The following is a 20,739-nucleotide window of genomic DNA, read 5'->3' as shown; positions in this document are numbered from 1 at the left end:
ATTTTAACATCTTTTAAAAATTCTGATAGCAGCACAATATATTAGTATGGCACTTTGCCATTTACAGAGTGTAGTCAATAGTATTACCTCATTAGCTGATCCATGTGAGTGTGTTTTGTTATGTGAATAAGGTCTAGAGGCAGAGTGGTTGCTAGTCACACTTAGATCCTGCCAGTAAAAGCTGTACAACCTTGTCCAGATTTTTGTCTCTGGGCCTCAGCTCCCTCATTTATTTAAAAAAAAAAAAAAAAAAAAGGGATTCTATCTGACTGTATTATTTTCAGTTCACAATACTCAAAAAAAAATGAAAATTGCATTATTGTTTTTTAATTTCTCCTTTTGTTGGTGCTGCAATCCTATACAAACTGCATTATTTTTTAAAAAAATGTTCCTTTTGTTCATGCTGTAGTCTTATACAAATCCTATGTGAATAGTACTTTCCTGTTTCAAGGATAAGAAGCCCAAGTTCAGGGAGGTTCAGTTCCATGCCCAAATAGATGGAGTTCATGATCAGTAAGTGCTGGAATGGAAATGTCTCTTCAGCCCATACTCTAAGATTAGTTGAATTCCTAACTCTAAACTTGAACAGTGGTGGGGGAATCCATCCAAAGCCTTATTTGGGATCATACACTCCCATTTTAATATTCCAAAGCTCTGTGGTTACTGATGATTATATTGAAGTTGCTATTAAAGAGATCTAGCTGTTTAATCATGACCTCATTCCTGTTAACTCTGATGTGTGGTTCAGTCAGGTTTATGTTACTAATGAGTTTTATAAAGATGATGAAAAAGAAAATATTTGACTTATAGATGATTTTAAAACTACTGTATGCTACATATCTAGTTTAAGCTTGGTATATTTTGTAAAGTGCGGTCAGAACATTATTTAATTTACAGCATTGCATGTCCTTCCTTCCTTCCTTCCTTCCTTCCTTCCTTCCTTCCTTCCTTCCTTCCTTCCTTCCAGTTCTCTAGGGCGAAATATTATGAACACTGGGTTTCTGAAAATACTTATTCATTCTTCTTTGGTTAGCATTCAAGTATGGATTCCTTCCCCCAAATGTCTGGGAACTAACAGGAAGGATTTATAGAATCTGGCAACTTTGGTTAAAAGCATTGTGGTTTCCCCTGTTGCATTAAATGTTCTTTATTTTATAACATAAAAAAGTTTGAATTCACCAAAATTTATTTCCTTTTGTGAATGATGAATGCCAGGAGATATGTTCCTTAGAATACAAATCACTTTGTCTATGTTGTTAACTATTCCTTGATTATTTGAGAGTATTAGATAATTGCTGAAGCATAGCAGTAAAAACTATAAAGTTTAGGCTTACTTGCTAGTCTGGCCCTGTTGATCTACAGAATGAAGGATGCCTGCACAGTTTAGGGGAAATGAAGTATTTTCATTTTTACCCATGTAAGTGTCATCATTCTTTTATTTTTCTGTTTCTGCCTGTATTTGCTTTATCCATCTAAAAAGGACAACTTCATCGCTAATTCTACCATTCCTTTAGTATCATAAATTATTTTAAATGTGACAACTTATTCAGTGTTACTGCGTTTTCATTATAAAATCTTCCAGATGATGTTAATAAAAATTTTCTGATTTATTACAATGTACTGTTTCATCACATAGTAAACATATTTTATAGAGAGGTTAGTATTTGTAAAAATAGGTGGCTTTAAAATTCTTAAGATGGAAAGGAGTATATAACAGAAAGTGCACAACTAATTCTTGTTATTATAACCTAACTTTTAATATATATTTCTTGATGTTTTTATCAGACACATTTTTTTTTTTAATGTCACCTGCTGTTTCTCAAATGCAGGGTCTCATTTGGGACCTAGTAGTTGCAAGAAGCACCATTACAGATTTGAAGAGATGGGGACTGGACTTCCATAGTGACCATGTCCTGGGAATGAAGAGAAGCATCTTGATTTTGGAGACAGTTTAGAGATAGACTCAATCAATTAATTGAGAATTAATTACAAGTGAGAGTTTACCTACTTTTAGTTAAACCTAATGCCAGTGAGTGTGGCTTCAATAGCATTGACACATCAAACACTATAGGTTGAATCCATCCTGTTTTATTTTTCTTCACTTAAGTATAGAACTCAACTGCATAGGTCAATTCTTCTTCCTTTAGTTTTTCTTACATCCTTTTTATAAAGGGAACCAAAATTCAGCTAATACTCATCTAAAGTGACCTGATTGGTATCATTTCCATAAACTCTCATCTCTCTGTCTTTAGATCTAGATGTCTGTGTTTCACTGATGACAGAATTTTTTATTGTTATTTTTTCTTTAATAATTTTGATATTCTCACTAATAATCTGTTCAATAACATTTGTTATGACCAACTGCATTCTTCTCAGACTTGTGCATATAGTTATCTGGTATTTGAATATGGCTTGTGTTTTCTACATGTGTTTGTTTTCAAATGGCCTCCCGAGTATGCACTGATATTATTCAAAGATAAGGAGAGAATTCTGACCAAAGCAAAGGCATGAAGTATAGAATTCATAGAAGGATTTTTTAAAAAGTTGCAGTTACGGTGATTTAAACTTGAATCTGATCAATATTTCTAAACCTAGCAAACATTTAAAAAAAAAGTTTCTCATCTTTCTATCAATAGAAGTGTTTTGTTGAGATCTCAGTTTATTTATCCCAGATTATAGAAAGTTAAGGTCAGCTTTTCCTGGGAGGAGAAATATTTAGCATAGACCTTTTGGTATATTTACATTTGAAACCAAACTGTTCCTTGTTCACCTTATCAGGTAAAGCCAATGAAAATAGAGATTTTTTAAAATGTTGCCAACAGTATTAAATATATCCCATTTCAAATTTTTAAGTCTTCAGCACCCCTCAATTTGCTTTCTTACTGCATTTTCATTAGCAATTTACTTGGGAAGGACCAAGTTGGTGAACATAAAGCCATTTTCCACTATACTTTCTGTGAGTAGAGCAGTACTTCAGGAGATCTGTAGTAAATTCCCATGTTCTGGGCTTATTTCCCCTTGGTAATTCCATTTTTTTCTCTCTTTCTTAGCCCAGTGCAGGGAGAGCCTTAAGCTAACCCACCTTCTGCTGAGCCTGCCAATTAATCACAGGACCTGGTGTGGGATGTAGAGGGAAAGTTTCATGGTCACCAGCCCACTCCTTACAACAACCTCTCAGCCTCTAGCCAGAGGGTCTTCTGTCTCTGTTGAGCCACACTTAGCCTACCCTCTGGCCTCCCCATTTCTAGATCTCTATCAAAATCTTGTCATTTGGTAAGGGTCTTCGCACCCACTTCTGGCACCAGTTGCAGTGGTTGCAGTCCCACTTTCGAAGCTACATCAAGTATTTCAAGAGATTTTTAAATTTGTGGGAAGAGACAGTAGGTGTTTCCATTGCAGTTTTTAATACTAATCAGCTGAAGATACAGAAGGTAATCAGAATGGAGAGACTATGCAGAACAGAGCAGAGGCTGAATATATTTTTTTAAAAATTTTTTTAGTTGTCAATGGACCTTTATTTTATTTATTGATACATGGTGCTGAGAATTGAATCTAGTGCTGCACACATGCTAGGCAAGTGCTCTACCACTGAGCCACAACCCCAGCCCTGAATATCTCAACATGGCTTTTGTTCTGCTCACTATTCCTTCATAGAACTATCCATTGCAACACAGTCTACACTGGTTTGATCATTACTTTGATTCAAATGAAAGCCATATTTTGTACCATATAGTCGCTTTTCTTCTTTTCTTTTTCTTTTTCTTTTCTTTCTTCTTTTTTTGAAATTTCAGTGCTGGCAGTTGAACCTAGGACCTTGGGCATGCTAGGCACATGCTTCACTGCTAAACTACAATACCAGCCCTCCAGTTACTATTTTTTCTTTGCAGGGGGAGGGGGGTGAGGTGTGGGGTGGGGTGTGGTGTGGTTACTGGGGATTGAACTTGGGGCACTCTACCACTGAGTCACATCCCCATCCCTTTTTTTCTATTTTATTTAGAGACAGGGTCTCACTGAGTTGTTTAGCAACTTGCTTTTGCTGAGACTGGCTTTGAACTTGTCATCCTCATGCTTCAGCCTCCTGAACTATTGGGATTACAGTCTCCAGTTTCTCTTTTGGGGGGCGATTTTGGGTACCAGGGATTGAACTCAGGGGCACTTGACCATTGAGCCACATCCCTAGCCCTGTTTTGTGTTGTTGTGCCGAGGCTGGCTTGAATTCACAGTCCTCCTTTCTCAGCTGGTATTACTCCAGTTACTCTTTATGGGTAGTTTCTATCTTCATTCAATAGAAGAATTTACTCTTAACAAAAGGCCTTTTCATTTTAGGATCAGCAAGCCCATATCCTCCTTATTTGGGGGCAGAAATCGGGGTCATTTCCTAGGTCACTGAGAACATTGTCTCTCTTTAGAGTACATCCTTTTCCCAGGCTCTGATTTCTTATCCTTTAATCTGGTTAGATTAAAGAACTTAACTTCAGGTGTACTTCCCAAAAACATCCAACTGAACTTAAAAAACTTGTTAATATGTTATTTGAGACACCTTATTTGATTTGCAAATAGACAATGCTTGTTTGCCTAAAATCCCAGAAAAGCCCCTGTGATAACTTGAAGCCTTTGGGGCTGAGGCATATAGTATTTTTCAGTTTTTTAGTATTTTTAATGTGTTAACAAGCAACCTTGGTAGAACCTTAGTTATTAGGAGATATCTTGTTCATGAACCTCCACTATCAGAAACACAACTTAATAAACCAGAATTAAACAGTAAAGAACCAAAGGAAGGGCTGGGGATGTGGCTCAAGCGGTAGCGCGCTCGCCTGGCATGCGTGCGGCCCGGGTTCGATCCTCAGCACCACATACCAACAAAGATGTTGTGTCCGCTGAGAACTAAAAAATAAATATTAAAAATTCTCTCTCTCTCTCTCTCTCTCTCTCTCTCTCTCTCTCTCTCTCTCCTCTCTCACTCTCTCTTTAAAAAATAAAAATAAAAAAAATAAAATAAAATAAAATAAAGAACCAAAGGAAGGTGGTATGTGCCTTTTATTATAAAGGGACTTTCTAGGTCTTAACGCAGGGCCTTGGTAATGTTTTTGTAGGTGAGATTCAAAGTGTGAATTAATTTAGCATATTTGAAATTTTAAAAACTGGGAGGTTAGAGCTTCAAATCAGCAAGAAGTAAAGGATAGCATGTAAGTTAGCTTGACTGAGATCAACAATTAATAGTTTGATGGGAAGTGAAAGCCCTCACCCCCTACCTTGAATCACTTTAGAGAGTGGACCATATCAGGAATTGTAATGGTGCGGAGCAGTTGGTCCTATTTGTAGTTTTGGTGTAGCAGATTCCCTGGGAAGCAGCGACTAAGGCAGATAGTTTATCAGGGAGTACCTTTGGGATCATCACTTGAGGAATGGAAGGAAAAGTACAAGAAAGGCGAAGGAAAAGTACAAGAAAGGCAAAGGAAGTAAGCTTGGGTAAAGGGAGAAGTTGAGGTGCAGTGAGATGTCAACAGATACTTCAGGGGGTCCTAGAAGTAGCTGTAAAGCTGAGATGGCCCTTGAAGGGTAGGTAGAGTTTATGGGTCTGTAACAACCCATTGAGGACACAGGCTACCCCTGGAAAAAGGTATGAACTTCTGTGAGTAATCTCTCTCTCAGCCAAGGACAATTCCCAGAAAGGACTGATGCTGAGGACGTCACCAAATAGCACACTCAGAAACTGGAATAGGAATCTTGCAATCCTGAAGGGGGAACTCAGGTTCAAAATACCCCAGCATAATCTAATAAGGGAAACGAGATTTTAGAAAGATCACTATAAAAATGGTTGAACACTAGACTCTTTATACAAATGAAAAATAATCATTTTGTTAAACATTTGATAAGCTCTTATTACATTTAAATCTCAGAAATCTGGGAAGTCAACTCACAGGTCCATAACTACTGATAATTCTGGATAGTTGAATTGTCATTGCACCACAAAGGATCAGGACTTGTTAGCATTTTGTGATAGGGGTATGGTCATAACAATCTTGGCTTCAGGCACTCTTGTGTTCAGATTCCTGCTCAACCTTTTTATTGTGTACCCCTGTGAATCAATGCTGAGGCCTCATTGAGAGAATTATCCAGACCTCCAAGTTCTGATATTATACTGATGTGAGTTCAGTTGATATATATGAAATTACTCTTTTTAAAAAATCTTTTTATTGGTGCATAATAATTGAACAGAATACTGTGTTTCCTTGTGGCATATTTGTACATGCATATAATGTGATCAGTTTTACTCCCCAGTGTCTTCCCAATCCCCTTCCTGTATCCTAATGGTCTTCATTCTGGTTTATGAGAGAAAACATTCAATGTTTGTCTTTTTGTGTCTGCCATATTTTACTTAACATAGTACTTTCCAGATCCATTTTCATGCAAATTACATGATTTTATTTTTCTTTATGGCTGAATAAAACTCCATTGTGTATATGTTCCAAATTTTCTTTATCTAGTTCTCTTTTGATGGATACCTAGGCTGATTCTATTATCTGGCTATTGTAAATTGTGCTGCAATAAACATGCGTATGCATGTATTATTAAAGTATGCTGACCTGGGTTGTATGGTGAATCTACTTTTAGTTTTTTGAGGATCCTCCATACTGATCTATCCCACTGATAGTATATAAGAGTTCCTTTTCTCCCCTCATCATTGCCAGAATTTTTTTATTTGTATTCTTGATGATTGCCATTCTGACTGGAGCTAGATGGAATCTCAATGTAGTTCTCACTTGCATTTCTCTGATGGCTAAAGATGTTAAACATTTTTGTTTTCATGTACTCGTTGGCCATTTGTACTTTGAAAAGTATGTGTTTAGTTCATTTGCCCATTTATTGGATGGGTTATTGTTTGTTTTTGATGTTGAGGTTTTTAGGTTCTTTGTATGTTCTGGATATTAATCTTTTGTTAGAATAGTACCTGACAATACTTCTCCCATTCTGGAGGCTTTCTCCTCACACTGTTGTTTCTTTTGCTATGCAGAACCTTATTAGAAAGTGCTGGTTTTTCAGGTTAAAATGAAATGAACAACAGGAATTCAACTTTATTCAATGTGAAAAACATTTCAGAGAAGATGGGTCTGCTGCCATAATTTTCTTTAAATTCAGATTTCTGGAAGGAAACATTTTTTTTATGGTCTGGCTCATGGTGCTAAACATCTAGTTTGGGAGATAACTTGGAAAATTTTCCTATAGCAGAACTATTTTGCTTTATTCTGGAATAGTATAAGGCTACATGGAGAAATTAGTAAAAATTGATAAAAGTTTTAAAAATTAATTGAAATAATAGAAACAAAAACCTCAAGTAAGATAATCATAGTGTATAAGCATTTTTCATCAATAAAATTTTCATACGCTAGAATAAACACTTGTTAAATAGTTGTGCTTTTATATTTCAGAAAGAAAATTAAGAACCATTAACTTGCATGGCACGGTGATGCACACCTGTAATCCCAGCGGCTTGGGGGCCGAGGCACGAGGATCTCAAGTTCAGTGCTAGCCTCCGCAAAAGCAAGGTGCTAAGCAACTCAGTGAGACCCTGTCTCTAAATAAAATATAAAATAGGGCTGGGGGTGTATCTTAGTGGCTGAGTGCTCCTGAGTTCAATCCCCAGTAACCCCCCTACCCCCCCCCAAGGGAAAAAAATGAAGACCATTAACTTGATTAGTTTTGTAACAAAATAGAACTTTTATAAGTTTTCATCTCATTCAAAATGTTATTTTAGTTCTCTATGGAATAATATGGCTTAATAGGACAGAATATTTGCCTGAACTTTTTTTTTTTCCCCTGGTCTTTTAAAACTCCATATTAACCTAGGCTGGGAGGGGTGGGGAATTTCAAGGAAAAAAAAAAGCTTCTTGGCCCAGGTTTGGTTTTTAATCATCAAAATGGACTCATCAGAATCATCAGGAGAAAACTGTCCATGTTGCTTTCTGTACTTGGTTCTGTTATTTGTACCATGAAGTAGTCAGCAGACAGAGGGCCAACTGCATTAGAAAATGTGTAAGGGCCAACTGCATTAGAAAATGTGTACATGGAGCACTTGATACTTAGTCACTTTCATGGGCCAACTTAAAGTCACTTTATCTTGTACATCTTTTAGCATAGGTAAGGATGTTTTCATGTAAAGAACTTAGTTTTTCAGAATTAATATGTCTCATCCTTGGAAATTTTAAATCTTCTCAGCAATTTGTACTCTTTTTTTTAATAATTAAGGCACACAGTATCATCTGATAGCTTGTTAAGAAAATTAAGTAGTGACACTAGTCCCATATTTTAACATTGGTTTTAGAGTTGAGTACCATGGATACAGTAGTGTGAGCAGACACATGACAGAAAAGGGCATTTAATATTCCCACATTTGTAAAGCACAAGAGGTGGGGTTTTCAGTTCCTTCATGTTGAAACAGTAATTAGATGATATAATCATAATTAACTCCATAGATACTGACAAAATATAATGAAAGTATAATTTTTAAGACTATTAACTGCAAGCAATAGGAAAGGCAATTAAATAAGATAACTTCAAAAAATTATATTAAAAGGGTATTCTCCAAGTCTGTACCCTCATCCAGCATGATACATAAATCTCTGGATTAATTCAAAGGGTCTCATGAAGCCTCTTGTGCAGAAGACAGTGAAGCCTAGGGGCGTCCCAATGTTATTGTCTTGCCCTTCCTTGGAATATTGGGACCATCTCCGTGAATAATGTGGCACATTTCTCATATAGAAATCAATACTTTCTCCCTTTCCAGGTAAAATGAGCAGTTTCCTGATATTCCTTATCTGAAGTCTACTTGTTTCCATCATGACGTATCCTCTCATCTTGTCCCATGCTGGGTATAGAGGGTCAGTGAAGTTTTAAAGCAGCAGGAAACAGAAATTTCTCTAACTTTTTTCAATAAAATACCATTTAATTTTTCTCTTAGCCATTGCAGGGTTGATCTGTTGCTCAGAAGCCTTTATTTGGGACAGGAGGCAGAGAGAAGTAAAACCCTCTGCTTCATGAATTATTTCCCTCACAAGTTATTTCCCATTTTGTTTGTCTTTGCTTGATTCCCAGGTAGGTCTACGGTTTAGTATGTCTCCTTTTACTCAGTATGTTTCTCAGGAATTTAAAGAAGTATAAAATTTTCAAACCCATATATTCAACAATGTTTTATTTATGCCTTAAAGTCTGCTCTCAATTTTCACCTTTATTACTTATTTGGAACAGAGTGGTGTTTTTATTGGGTGCTGAAAAAATAGCTTAATTGAGGTTATAAGGACCAGAGATTAACCCTGTGCAATAGAGAACAGGGTACCCAGGCATGAGACTGGGAAGTACCAGTTTACTGCTGTAAGACCTGTCAGTTCTTTGCCTTTTCTTCATGCCCCACACACCTGTCAGCACAGTGCTGGAGACATAGATTGACTTAGCATGAGACAGACTTCCAGATGCATATGAGTTTGCATGGTTAATAATGGTCTTTAAAGACTGGATTTATTCCCTTTGATTAACATGACAGATAGGCAAAATCCATGCGTGTCCCGTGATAGTTCTGGTGGAAGTGAAAGCTTTCAGCTACTTTTCCTTTTCCTGTTCCTTTCGCTGTTTCTCCTGAAATCCAGTAAAACTTAAAAGTTTATGTGTGTCTGTCAAGCATTGTATCTTTGTAGTACAATTGCTTCTTCCCCCAACTTTGTCTATTGCTCAAGTGACCTTTGTTGGGTACAGTATATAAATTTAGATAAGATTGTTTTGTTTTGCCAACAGGGATTGAACCCAGGAGCACTTTACCACTGAGCCACATTAATAGTACTCCCCACCCCCACCCCTGCTTTTTAAATGTTTTGAGACAGGACCTTGCAAAGTTGCTGAGACTGGCTTTGAACTTGTGATCCCTACTATTTTAGCCTCTCAAACCCCCTGGGATTATTGATATGTGCCATCATGCCCAGCTAGATAAGGGTTCTTAAAGTAATAGAAATAGCTAACATTTGTATATATTGTCTTTTATAGTGTACTCTACATGTTCATACACAGTACATTATTACATATTCCTCACAGTAATTTGTGTGGTAGATATTATTTTATAGGCAGGAAGAGTACATGTAGGATCCCTCTGTCCCTTGCTTCTCTGTTGAAAATATCCCATCTGATGTCATTTAAATTATATCATCTTATTGTTGAATGAGTACTTCTCATTTTATTTCTTCTAAATTGTAAGTGCTCCAACTTCTTCCCTCCCCTCAATTCCTCCTAGTATATTAGGTCCTTTGCACTTCCATATAAATGTTAGATTGAGCTCGTTAATTTCTATGTACATACACATAAATCTTTCTGTAAATGATTGGAATTGTGTGAAAACTATAATTATCCCCAAATTTTAGCAGAGAATTTGAAACCTGAAGAACTCCTGAAAGGAAAGAGCCCAAGAGTTTCTGCGGGCTGACCTCCATAGGCTAGTACCTGAGGCTCACACATTTTCTAGCATCTAAGGTAATCAGATAGGACTCTGGGAGAAGCTCACATCAGATTTTGGCTTAGCACTGGGTCACTACCAGCCCTGCCAATCTAATGTGAACTCCCATCTTCATTCTTTGTGAAGTAAGTTGCTTGCCATTCAGAATAGGTAGCAAGTAGTGCCTTCCTGTTGACAGGGTTTGGCAGTACTTCAGTGGAATCAGTATTCAGCTACATCTGAAGATGGTTCTCCCTTCCCAGTCCTGTTCACTGACGATGCAGGATTATCGCCTCCATGGTGAGCTCATGATTCTGATGGAAAAGAACTTAGTTATTTGGGTTTTTTCTCCTTAATATGTAATGCATTATACTTCTACAGATATTAAAGTGAATAAAACCTTAAATCTTTTGGGAAACTTACCACCATTTCCCATCATATTATATGTTTGTAGTTAAAAACTCATGAGAAATAAAAGTACATATGAACAAACAGACATATAGAAAATTAAATACTTCTGACATTTTTATGAGTCTGCATTTGTGCAGTAAGAGCAATTATTTCTTCATGAAGCCCTATGGTCTTAGGTTCTTTTGAGTAGAGGATTTTTATCTAACTCTTTTAACTTTACAAAGAAAGCTTTAAGTATAACAGGGAAATTTCAGATGAGTGACTTCAGCTGCATAAGTTAGGTAAAAGAGTAGTTTGTACTAATTTATTTATTTCAATCTTTGTGGGAGATATTATAAGGTAATACCTTGAAAAAATATAATAATACTTCACAGGTTAATAATTCATAGAAATTAGAAATAACAAAGTTGAGAAGGGGAAAGGTCTATTATATAAAGTGGAAGCATGCTCTTTCAGCCTGTTCATTGTCATAAGTGATTTAGTTTGTTTTCTTCACCTTTTCAGATATGCTGGCTCCGTGAATGTCTCTGTATATTACTCTATTTGGATTTATACCTTTATGACAGTTATATAGATGCAGAACCCAGTAAGGGATTTTCCCAAAGGGACATCTTTGCCCAGTACTCATCTCCCCTAAGATATTGGGTTACTCTCCTTCAAGGTGAACTCAGGTTAGCCTTGCAAGGTCTGATAAGAGAATGCCCATTCTGGAATCTTCCCTCATTCTACTGCAGAGTTTTTTCCCTCTGGGATCTTGCTTTGGAGGCTAACTTCTCTCTGTTCTCTGTCAAAAACCAATAGGATGAAATGATATTTGAGAATGTAGTGTGTACACGGTCCACCCTTCATATTGAACTTAAGATTTCTATGTCAGGTATGGTCACTAAAAATTACACATTTGGGCCTCCATAACTTACCCCTTCATGAGGTGTCTTCATTAAGTTCCATTGTGCCCTTTTATTGACACAGTATACAAATACCATTATATAAGTAGCAATGTTGTCATTTTTACCAAGCTGTTGTTGAAAGATTGCTGTATATAGTATATTTTCTCCTCAGGATTCCTTTTTTTCTATGTATCTGTGTGTATGTGTGTCTCTGTGTGTGTTTAACAAAGCATCACAAAACAAGTGGCTTTTACAATGATAACTATTTACTCATGATTTATAGGTCATTAGTTTGGGCTATGCTCTGCTGTATGGTTCTTTGTCCATACTGGGCTGCTTCATGGACTGTGGTCAGCTGCAGAATGGCTTACCTAATCTTGGCTGAGTTCTCACACGTGTCCAGAGATAGTGTGGTCAATGTAATTTCTTGTCTGCCAACAAGATAATTTGTGTTTGTTCATAGAGAGAAAGCAGAAATGTACAAAATCTCTTGAACAAAGAGTTTAGTTTAAATTGATACACTACTGCAGTTTTCTTTTGGCCAAAAGCAAGCTAAGCCATAATCTAATACAGATTCAAAAGATGGAAAATAGATTTCATCCCATGATGGGAGGAACTAACTGCAAAATCACATTGCAAGGATGTGGAAATAGAGAGGGGGGAAAACTTGTAAAGTTTTCACAGTGTATGTGTGTGTGTGTGTGTGTGTGTGTGTGTGTACATATATGAAAACTAAGAGCATACATAATTATACATTCTGCATTTTAATCACCATATATGCTGCATATCCAAGTTGATAATGCAACCTTGTGCATATATTGAGGAAGTTTAATAACTTTGTATGTGTGAAGTATCTCATCAGATATCAGGAACAGAAGAGGTATTTAGTCAATGGAAGTTACAAAAGGAAGAAGAAGGAAATGTAACTTTTTAAGGCAACTATGCAAATTCCAGTAGTCCTCCTTCATGGTTGACTTTATTTCTCCTTTGATAGCCTACAACATTCATTCTCCTGGTTGATGATACTCAGCTCTCATGTGACCCCAGACTGCCTCTCACTGGCTCTCAGATCTTGGGAAAGTCACTTGACTGCCCCATTATATCTTCCACTCAAAATAGCAACTACTTCATAGCATTACTAGAAGTATTTAAGTAGCTATTATATGTGACATATGAAAACTCTGGATGTATCATTTCCCAGGAACTCATTATGCCTTATGGAATTTTTGTAGCATTTTCTTAACATTTTCTTCATATTCCTAGCATCCCCATCTGGCTCTAGCATTTTTTAAGTGAAATTTTGTTGTTGCTGTTTTCAAGCTACTGTTTGTTCATTTCTGCTTATACCATGTTAAAGAAAATTTGACTTTCACAACCTTAGCCTGCACAGTAATCTTCAATATAACACTGCCATTCCGTTAATCTGATGGATCCCCTTGCATAGCGTCTGTCTTCTCTGATCAGAAATGACATTCTTAACATCAATAGCTTTTAGGCTTTTCTGACAGGAAATATTTTTGAGGATGTATATAATCAGTTATGAGATATGCTTGTCAATAAATTTTTCCTGCAAAAATAAATCAGAAATCCTATCAAAATAGCATTAAGAAAGAATCCATTTTCCTTAGTACACTCCATGAAATGGTCATGCTTGAAGCTTATGAGAATTTTTATTTAGGTGAAGTTTATATATTTAATTTGTGTGCTGGCCATCTTTCTAGCCAGCCAATCTGAATAAATTTCATGATCTAAGCAGGAAGAAAATGGTTGAGATCTGGAGTTAGCCTTTTCCTTATAAAGTTTGTCTCACCTTTCTTTTCCCTTGACTGACATCTTCCACTTCTCAGACTCTATGAATTCCATCACAGACCTTTTTTCCTCCCTTTCCCTATTTATATACATGCTCAAGCCAAGAAAGAGGAACATTTTCCTAAAACTGTTCTCTGTCTTTGCCTTTTCTAGAAAGTGAATGACTGCAGTCTTTTCTTCCAGTTTGAAAATGCTTCTGTCCTGATCTGTATTTCACTCATACATTCCCTCCATCACTCATTCATGTACCCATTGTTCATCTGGTAGCAGCAGTATAATAGACACTGTGCTGGATGTGCTGGTCAGAAGACAAGGTCTGATCCTCACCTGTGGATTTTATCTTTTTGTAAGAGGAACAGTAAGTGGAAGGGTACTATGGCCAGGGTCTTAGGAGAGTTGTGAACAAAGGCTTCCTTTCTAGGTAGTATGGCCATGTACCCAAGTTGGACAAGAGTCACCGGGTTTTGGAGTAGATGTGGTAAAGAGCCAGGGGGCTGGGGGGCTGGGGATGTGGCTCAAATGGTAGTGCACTCACCTAGCATGCGTGAGGCAGTGGGTTTGATTCTCAGCACCGCATTAAGAAAAATGAAATAAAGATATTGTGTCCACCTAAAAAAATAAATAAATACTTAAAAAAAAGAGCAGGGGCTGACTTAGGGCTGGATTGAGCCTTGTCATTGTGAAGTCAAGGTGCAGCACAGTCATACATGCCAATTATTGCAGTACAGTAGGAAGAGTAGATTATTACTCCAGGGTTAAAAATAATACTTCAGGTATGTTCTGCATTAAATTGAGGTATTTTATGTAGTTTATCCTGTTTTTTAAAGCAGAATTTTGATGTAAGTATCAAGATAATAGTCAAGTAACATCCCTAAGATCCATCAGCTAGTAAGAATTAAGAATTTAGAATTCAAATCCAAACCATATTATCTTGTTTTGATTAAGCATTCCAGTTTTAATAAAATATGCACAGAAGAGCTAATGTCATAGTAACATACATTCATTTAATTTTGTAGCTTTGGTAGAGAGGGGTAACATCTGCAAAAATATTCTACCAAGATGAAGCCCTGATTGGCCCTAATACAAGTCACTGAGGGCTTCTGGGTGTGTGGCCACACAGGTTGTAAATGTGGCCTCTGAGAATTAGTTATAACCTGAACAACCTTAAGCAGCTGTCATGGGCCCAATTTGTGGGTTACATAACTCTGTAGACTTTGCCTCCACTTTCATTAATTGTTATATCTATGTAATTTTCTTACTTGAAAAGTTAGATGCACTTAAAGGGAATGGGCAGGGAAATGAAGTAGGAAACTGGGTAATTATTTTAGCATGTATGTTATACTGTCATTGAATATTTAAGTAAAAATTTCTACTTCAGGTATAGTGCATTTGAATTACTATTTTTTGCTGCATCAAAATGATCATACACTTCAATTGTGTACAGTGGCACACTCCTGTGGTCACAGCTACTTGGGAGGCTATGGCAAGAGGATCACAAGTTCTTGGAAACTTAGCAAACCTTGTCTTAAAATAAAAAGGGCTGGGGAGGTGGGCCAGAGTTGTAGCTCAGTGATAGAGTGCTTGCCTAGCATATGTGAAGCACTGTGTTTGACTCTCAGCACCATATATAAATAAATAAGTAGATAGATAGATAGATAGATAGATAAAGGTCCATCGATAACTATAAAAAATGAGGAGTGCTGGGGAGGTAGCTTCAATCACCAGTATTACAAGAAAGAGAGAGAGAGAGAGAGAGAGAGAGAGAGAGAGAGAGAGAGAGAGAGAATATATGAATGAATGTTAAAAAGGTTAGGGATTTAGCTCAATAGTACAGCACTTGCCTATAGTGTATGAGGCTCTGAGTTCAATCTCCAGTATATAAATAACTAAAAATAATAAAATGGAATTGATTGTAGCTTTGTGGTTAGAACACTTTCCTAGCACATGTGAAACCCTGGGTTCACACGCTTAATGGCAGAAAATGATTTTCCAACTAGACCAGCAGTCATAGGGGAATGATTTCAAGGAAGAAAGTGTCCTTGTGGGAAACTAGATGGCTGAAGTCATTCTACAAGTAGGAGACCCTTAGGAACATGTTTGTTTGTTTGTTTTTGTTTTTGTTTTTTTTAATTTGGAGTCTGCCCTTTTATCCAAATCATGAGCATCTTTGTCCTCAGTTTTCTTACTCCAGGCCTTCATCTCCCACCCAGACTATTGCAGTGAGCAGCTCCAGTCCCTCTGTGTATCTGGGCACCACAGAATTGCCCTATAAAATGAACCATGCTCCTAGAACCACTAACTTTAGGGATGCAGCAAGATGATTCTGGAACAACTTCTCAGGCCAGATAGGAAGGAACTGCTTTAGAAAGATATGTCACAAGAACCAGCTTGAAGGGACTCTTATTGTCTACATCTGGACAATTTGAGCAAGCACCAAACTAATGCAGTTGGAATTTTATGCATTTGGGGAGAAGAAACTAATCAGCTCTTACTGAATAAGATTGACTGGAGGGTAGATGGATGCTGAGCGGGTGAATGTGGGTAGATGAGGGAGACTTCCATTTACAAATGCCAGATGACGACTAGTAAATGAGGAGGGAGTGCTGCAGCAAAACAGTTAGCTCACACTACCATCATAGAAATGAGTAAATGAGATTCATCAGTAAATGAGACTCATCTAAGTCCATAGATGTATGAGGAACAGGATATTTTCATGGTAATGTGTTCCACAGATTGTTATTAGTGTGAGGAAAAAATAGTAATTAAGCAGAGAAGTTCGACTGCACTTTGATCAGGATCAAAATTAACATTACCATTGAGTGACCTGTGAACTTGTGTTTCCAGATGAAATATCCCAAGAAAGACAAGTATCACCCATGTGTAATCTGAGTCTAATCATGGAGAAACATCAGACAAATACTCAATTGATAAGCAGGGGAAGGAGGAATTATATCTTTCCAAAGTATCATTAGTATAAAAAACAAAGGACTACGAAAGTAGTCCAGATTAAATGGAGCTAAAGAAATGTAGCAATTGCTTTGCATAATGGTTCATTATGCTATAATCTTTGAGACTTGGGAGGCTGAGGCAAGAGAATTGCAAGTTGGAGGCCAGCCTCAGCAGTTTCAAAAGACCATGTCTCAAAATCAAAAAGAGATGGAAGTATAACTGTGGTAAAGCATTCCTGAGTTCAATCTGTGGTATCCTACCCCACCCATGACACACACAAAGAAGAGATATGGCAACTAATGCCATATGTAACTGGACTAGATGCTGTATTTGGAAGTTTGGGATAGGGGAGAGGAATACCACAAGGGTCATTATTGGCTCAGTTGATTGATGGGAGCACTGGTGATAGATATATATTTCCTGAAGTTGATAACTGTACTAGAGCTGTGGTTATGTCAGAGAATGTCCTTGTTCTTAGAAAATAAACACCAAGGGTTTAGGTGGTAAGTCCCACAATATATGTAGCTTACAAATGATAAAAGAGAAACATGCTAGGCATATACATAAAAAACTGGCCCTTGTTCCCTGTATATAATAAGCACATACATGTGCGCACATGCACACACACAAACACTTAAAAGAATATACAAGCAATAAATCAAACGGTAAGATATTAATGATAGTAATAACCAACACTAGATGAGTCTGGGTAAAGGTTCAAATGTGATTGGTGTTTGTACTATTTGTAGTATTGCATCTTGCTTTAAGTTTGAAATGATTCTCTAATCCTAAAATTTAAAAATCTAAAAAACCTTGGCCAAATCAGTTATTGTTTTCTTAATAAGTGTTTCTTTTATTTGTGTCCTTTCTTTTCTTCCTTCTTTCCATCATCTCAGAAGTCCAAGGCTTGCGAGAAGGCCATCTCTGTGGGTCAGACGGTCATCACGAAGCACCGCAATACACGGTATTATAGCTGCAGGGTGATGGCTGTAACATCACAAACCTTCTACGAGGTCATGTTTGATGATGGCTCCTTCAGCAGAGACACGTTTCCTGAGGACATCGTGGTGAGTAGGCTTCTGTGGTGTCTGCTTCCCAGTGGACTTCATGTAAGCCCATAGAAGCTGAACCTTGAGAAGTTTCCTTGACTTTTTGAGTAGCTCATACCCTCAATAGTCGTGGCTTTCATTGTTCTAAATAGACCCAGGTGAATTTAGATTGATTTCCCCAAATTCTTTTAATTGAAAAGTAGTATTTGATCAGGAAATGCCTCAGTCTGTTTGTGCTGCTACAAGAAAATATACCTAAGACAGGTAATTTGTAAATAGCAGGAATTTCTTTCTTACTGTTTTAAAGTCTGGGCAATCATAGTCCTTGATTAAAGGTCTGACATTTTGACCTCCTTGCTATGTCCTTACATAGTTCAAGGCAGAGGACAAACTAGCTATGCTGTGTGGAGCCTCTTTTAAAGGGCCTTAATCTCATTAACTGGGAGCAGCACTCATGGCCTGGTCACTTCTGAAAGGCCCACCTCTATTTTAATACTCTACTCTTACATTGATGACACTTAAATTTTGGAGACATAATCAAACCATAGCAGATTTGAATCTACCTCCATTCTGTTACAAAGTGTCTGCACATCAGAATTCCTTTGTGATATATTTTATTTTATTGCTGAATTAGAGAACATGGCATTTATTTATTTATTTTTGATAATAGCAGTTGTGGTTTTATTGTGTCCAGCATACCAATAAATGAACTTTGAGCCTGAGCCTTTAGATGCCCGCTCCTTGCCCAGCCCTAGGCATCTGCCCCTGCTCACTGCTCCCATTCTGTGGAGAAGGGGGCATACTGGAGGTCACTGGCCGTAGTGTCTCACCTGTTAGGTGTGCACACCAGAAGCACAAAGAGTGCACTTGAAGGTTGGAGGTTTTAAGCTCACTTGATAGCACATCTTCAAAGTAACCATGCTCCCCAGCCCCAAAGGAAGGCCTGGGGGCTCCTAATCAGCTGCTTAGTGATGTTCCTGGTTCTGTTCAGACATGTGAGGTAATAAAGGCTAGAGGAGCACCTTGTCCGGCCTTCCCCATGGCAGCAGGCATATAAATATAGGTAATATAAATAGTCCAACTACTAGATGAAAACATCCAGAGGAAGGAGTGAAAGCCAGTCCTGAAGGGCACATGGATAGATTGGGCATGAGTGGCCACACTGGCAAGTGACAGAGTGGCAAGTGTACTTCCTTCCTCTGGTGGTTGGAGGGAGAGATGTGTCTAGCCTCAAGGCTGGCAGTCATAGCACATTGAAAAGGGAGAAGCAAGGGGGCCAGTCACAGGTGGCTCAAGCCCCTGGCTTTAAAAGATCATCCAATTGGAAAGGATCTAGATTATCTAAGCAACTCCTGTCGACTTAGAGAAAACCAATGCCTAAAGGGGAATGACCTTACTGGGTCACAGTCAGCTTGTTGCTTGGCCCAGTCATCTCTCCATTCCCCAACCAACGAGACCCATCTGCTAAGGGAAGAGGAAGTGAAACAGTTGGGAGCAGGGGAAAAGTTCATATAGAAAATGATACTCCTAGGTGCCTAGCCTCTTCCAGCTAAGAATAGGCTAGGAACAAGATCTAGTGAGGGATGGGTCTTCTCCTAATGCTAACACGAGTGACCACATGTGCGCCACACATACAATACCTGGATACCCATTCTCAAGTTCAGGCTAGTGCCGAGAGAGAAAGACAGAGAGAGAGACAGAGACAGACAGACAGACAGACACTGGTAGGAAGCTCAGAAAGTTGGGGCACCTATAATAGGATCCAAATCCTAAATTGGGCACTTTCAGCATGATAGCTCTGCTTCCTGTCCATGGCAGATATAAGGGATGCTGACCCACAAATTTAGGCAACAGTGGAAAAAATTTGATGTAAGTTGGGAGGTAAGGCAGGGAGAGTATGGGAAGAGGGCATTAATCAAAATTGTCTGCATTTCTCAGTTGAAAGAGAAAAGTGATATGGGCCTAAGAAAACCCAGATGCTTGACCTAGTGGTGTGCTCCCAACTGATGACCAGCAAGGACAGATTGCCTATGTACCTCCCTTGCCCTCAACCCATCCTCTAGAGCTCCAGAAGCTAGAGAGTTGGGAGAGTGAAGAAGGAATGGTAGCTCTTCAGCCATCCAAGGATCCACTGCCTTTGTTCTTGCAGCTGAGGGGGAAGGCAGACTTGCTCTGGGGCTGGGTCATCTTGCTGGCCAGGTAGATAAAGGGCTCCAGAAGGGAGTGGTGGTCAGCTACTGTTACCTTCCACAACTCCAACTACTCTGACTTGGCTCAATGCTGAGCCATATCTGGGTCTACACGCCGCTGTTCCTGTAAGTCACACATGTTGCCCAGGACCACAGTGGTGACCTCCGTCTTATCCTTAGATTTGTCAGTCTCCCTCTTGAGTAGCTCCACATGCTGAAAGGACTCTCAGCCATCTGTGCTGTAGACCAGGATGTGGCCATCAGTGCAGGAGAAGCAGGGCTGTGGCAGCTTGGCCCCATTTTGAAGCCCCTGGGTATTATAGGAATGCACCTGCTCCCGCACTTCCTGGTCTATCTCAGTAGAATCTACGTGTCTTCCTGGGTTTCAGTCATCTCAGAACCCACTACATGATTCCCACACAGGAGCTGTTCTAGGATTGAAGTTTTACCCACAGATGCCTGACCACACATGACACCTTGCAGCTCTTCTCCACCTTACAGCTCTTCTCCATGCTTAGCCTTCAAACTCCCAGGACTCCCACAGAATCCTTACCAGGCCCCTCACAGTGGGTAGAAACCAGAGCAGTTGCACTGCCACAGACTTCCCTCTTCCACCACTTATTTATTTATTTATTTTTCATATTTTAATAACTTATACATGATAGTAGAATGCATATATGCACTTTGGAATATCATACATAGGTGGGATATAATTCTCATTTTTCTGATTGTACATGTTGTAGAATCACTTTGGTCATGCAGTCATCTATGTACATAAGGTAATAATATCTGTTTCATTCTACTATCCTCCCTACCCCCATATCCTTCCCTTCCTCTCCCCTCCATTCACTCACCTCTCTCTAATCTATGATAACTCTATTACCGCCCCTCCCCCCACACACCCACCTTATTGTGAGTTAGCATCCGAATATCATAGAAAACATTCCGCCTTTTTGTGTTTTGGGGATTGG

At 38.3% G+C, this 20,739-nt stretch overlaps 1 protein-coding gene and 1 pseudogene across 9 annotated transcripts in view; one reads left to right on the top strand and one right to left on the bottom strand.

Moving 5' to 3' along the window:
* Positions 1-20,739, top strand: part of KDM4C (lysine demethylase 4C) — a 401,867-nt gene that overhangs the window by 341,208 nt on the left and 39,920 nt on the right. For 6 of the 8 annotated variants that reach the window (XM_081282627.1, XM_081282630.1, XM_081282628.1 and 3 more), the window contains one exon: positions 17,427-17,597. In XM_081282627.1, coding sequence (XP_081138753.1) covers positions 17,427-17,597 — 171 coding nt within the window. Of the gene's footprint in view, positions 1-17,426; positions 17,598-20,739 lie in introns of those variants that run through there. The other 2 variants (XR_014020688.1, XR_014020689.1) reach the window with 2 other exon arrangements.
* Positions 19,692-20,239, bottom strand: LOC308634494 (NF-kappa-B inhibitor-interacting Ras-like protein 2; annotated as a pseudogene). The gene has a single exon. The product of its transcript is annotated as an NF-kappa-B inhibitor-interacting Ras-like protein 2 (transcript).

This window comes from Spermophilus citellus (assembly GCF_964194105.1).
Source record: "Spermophilus citellus genome assembly, chromosome: 2".
NCBI lineage: Eukaryota > Metazoa > Chordata > Mammalia > Rodentia > Sciuridae > Spermophilus > Spermophilus citellus.
This window is presented reverse-complemented; position numbering and strand designations above follow the sequence as displayed.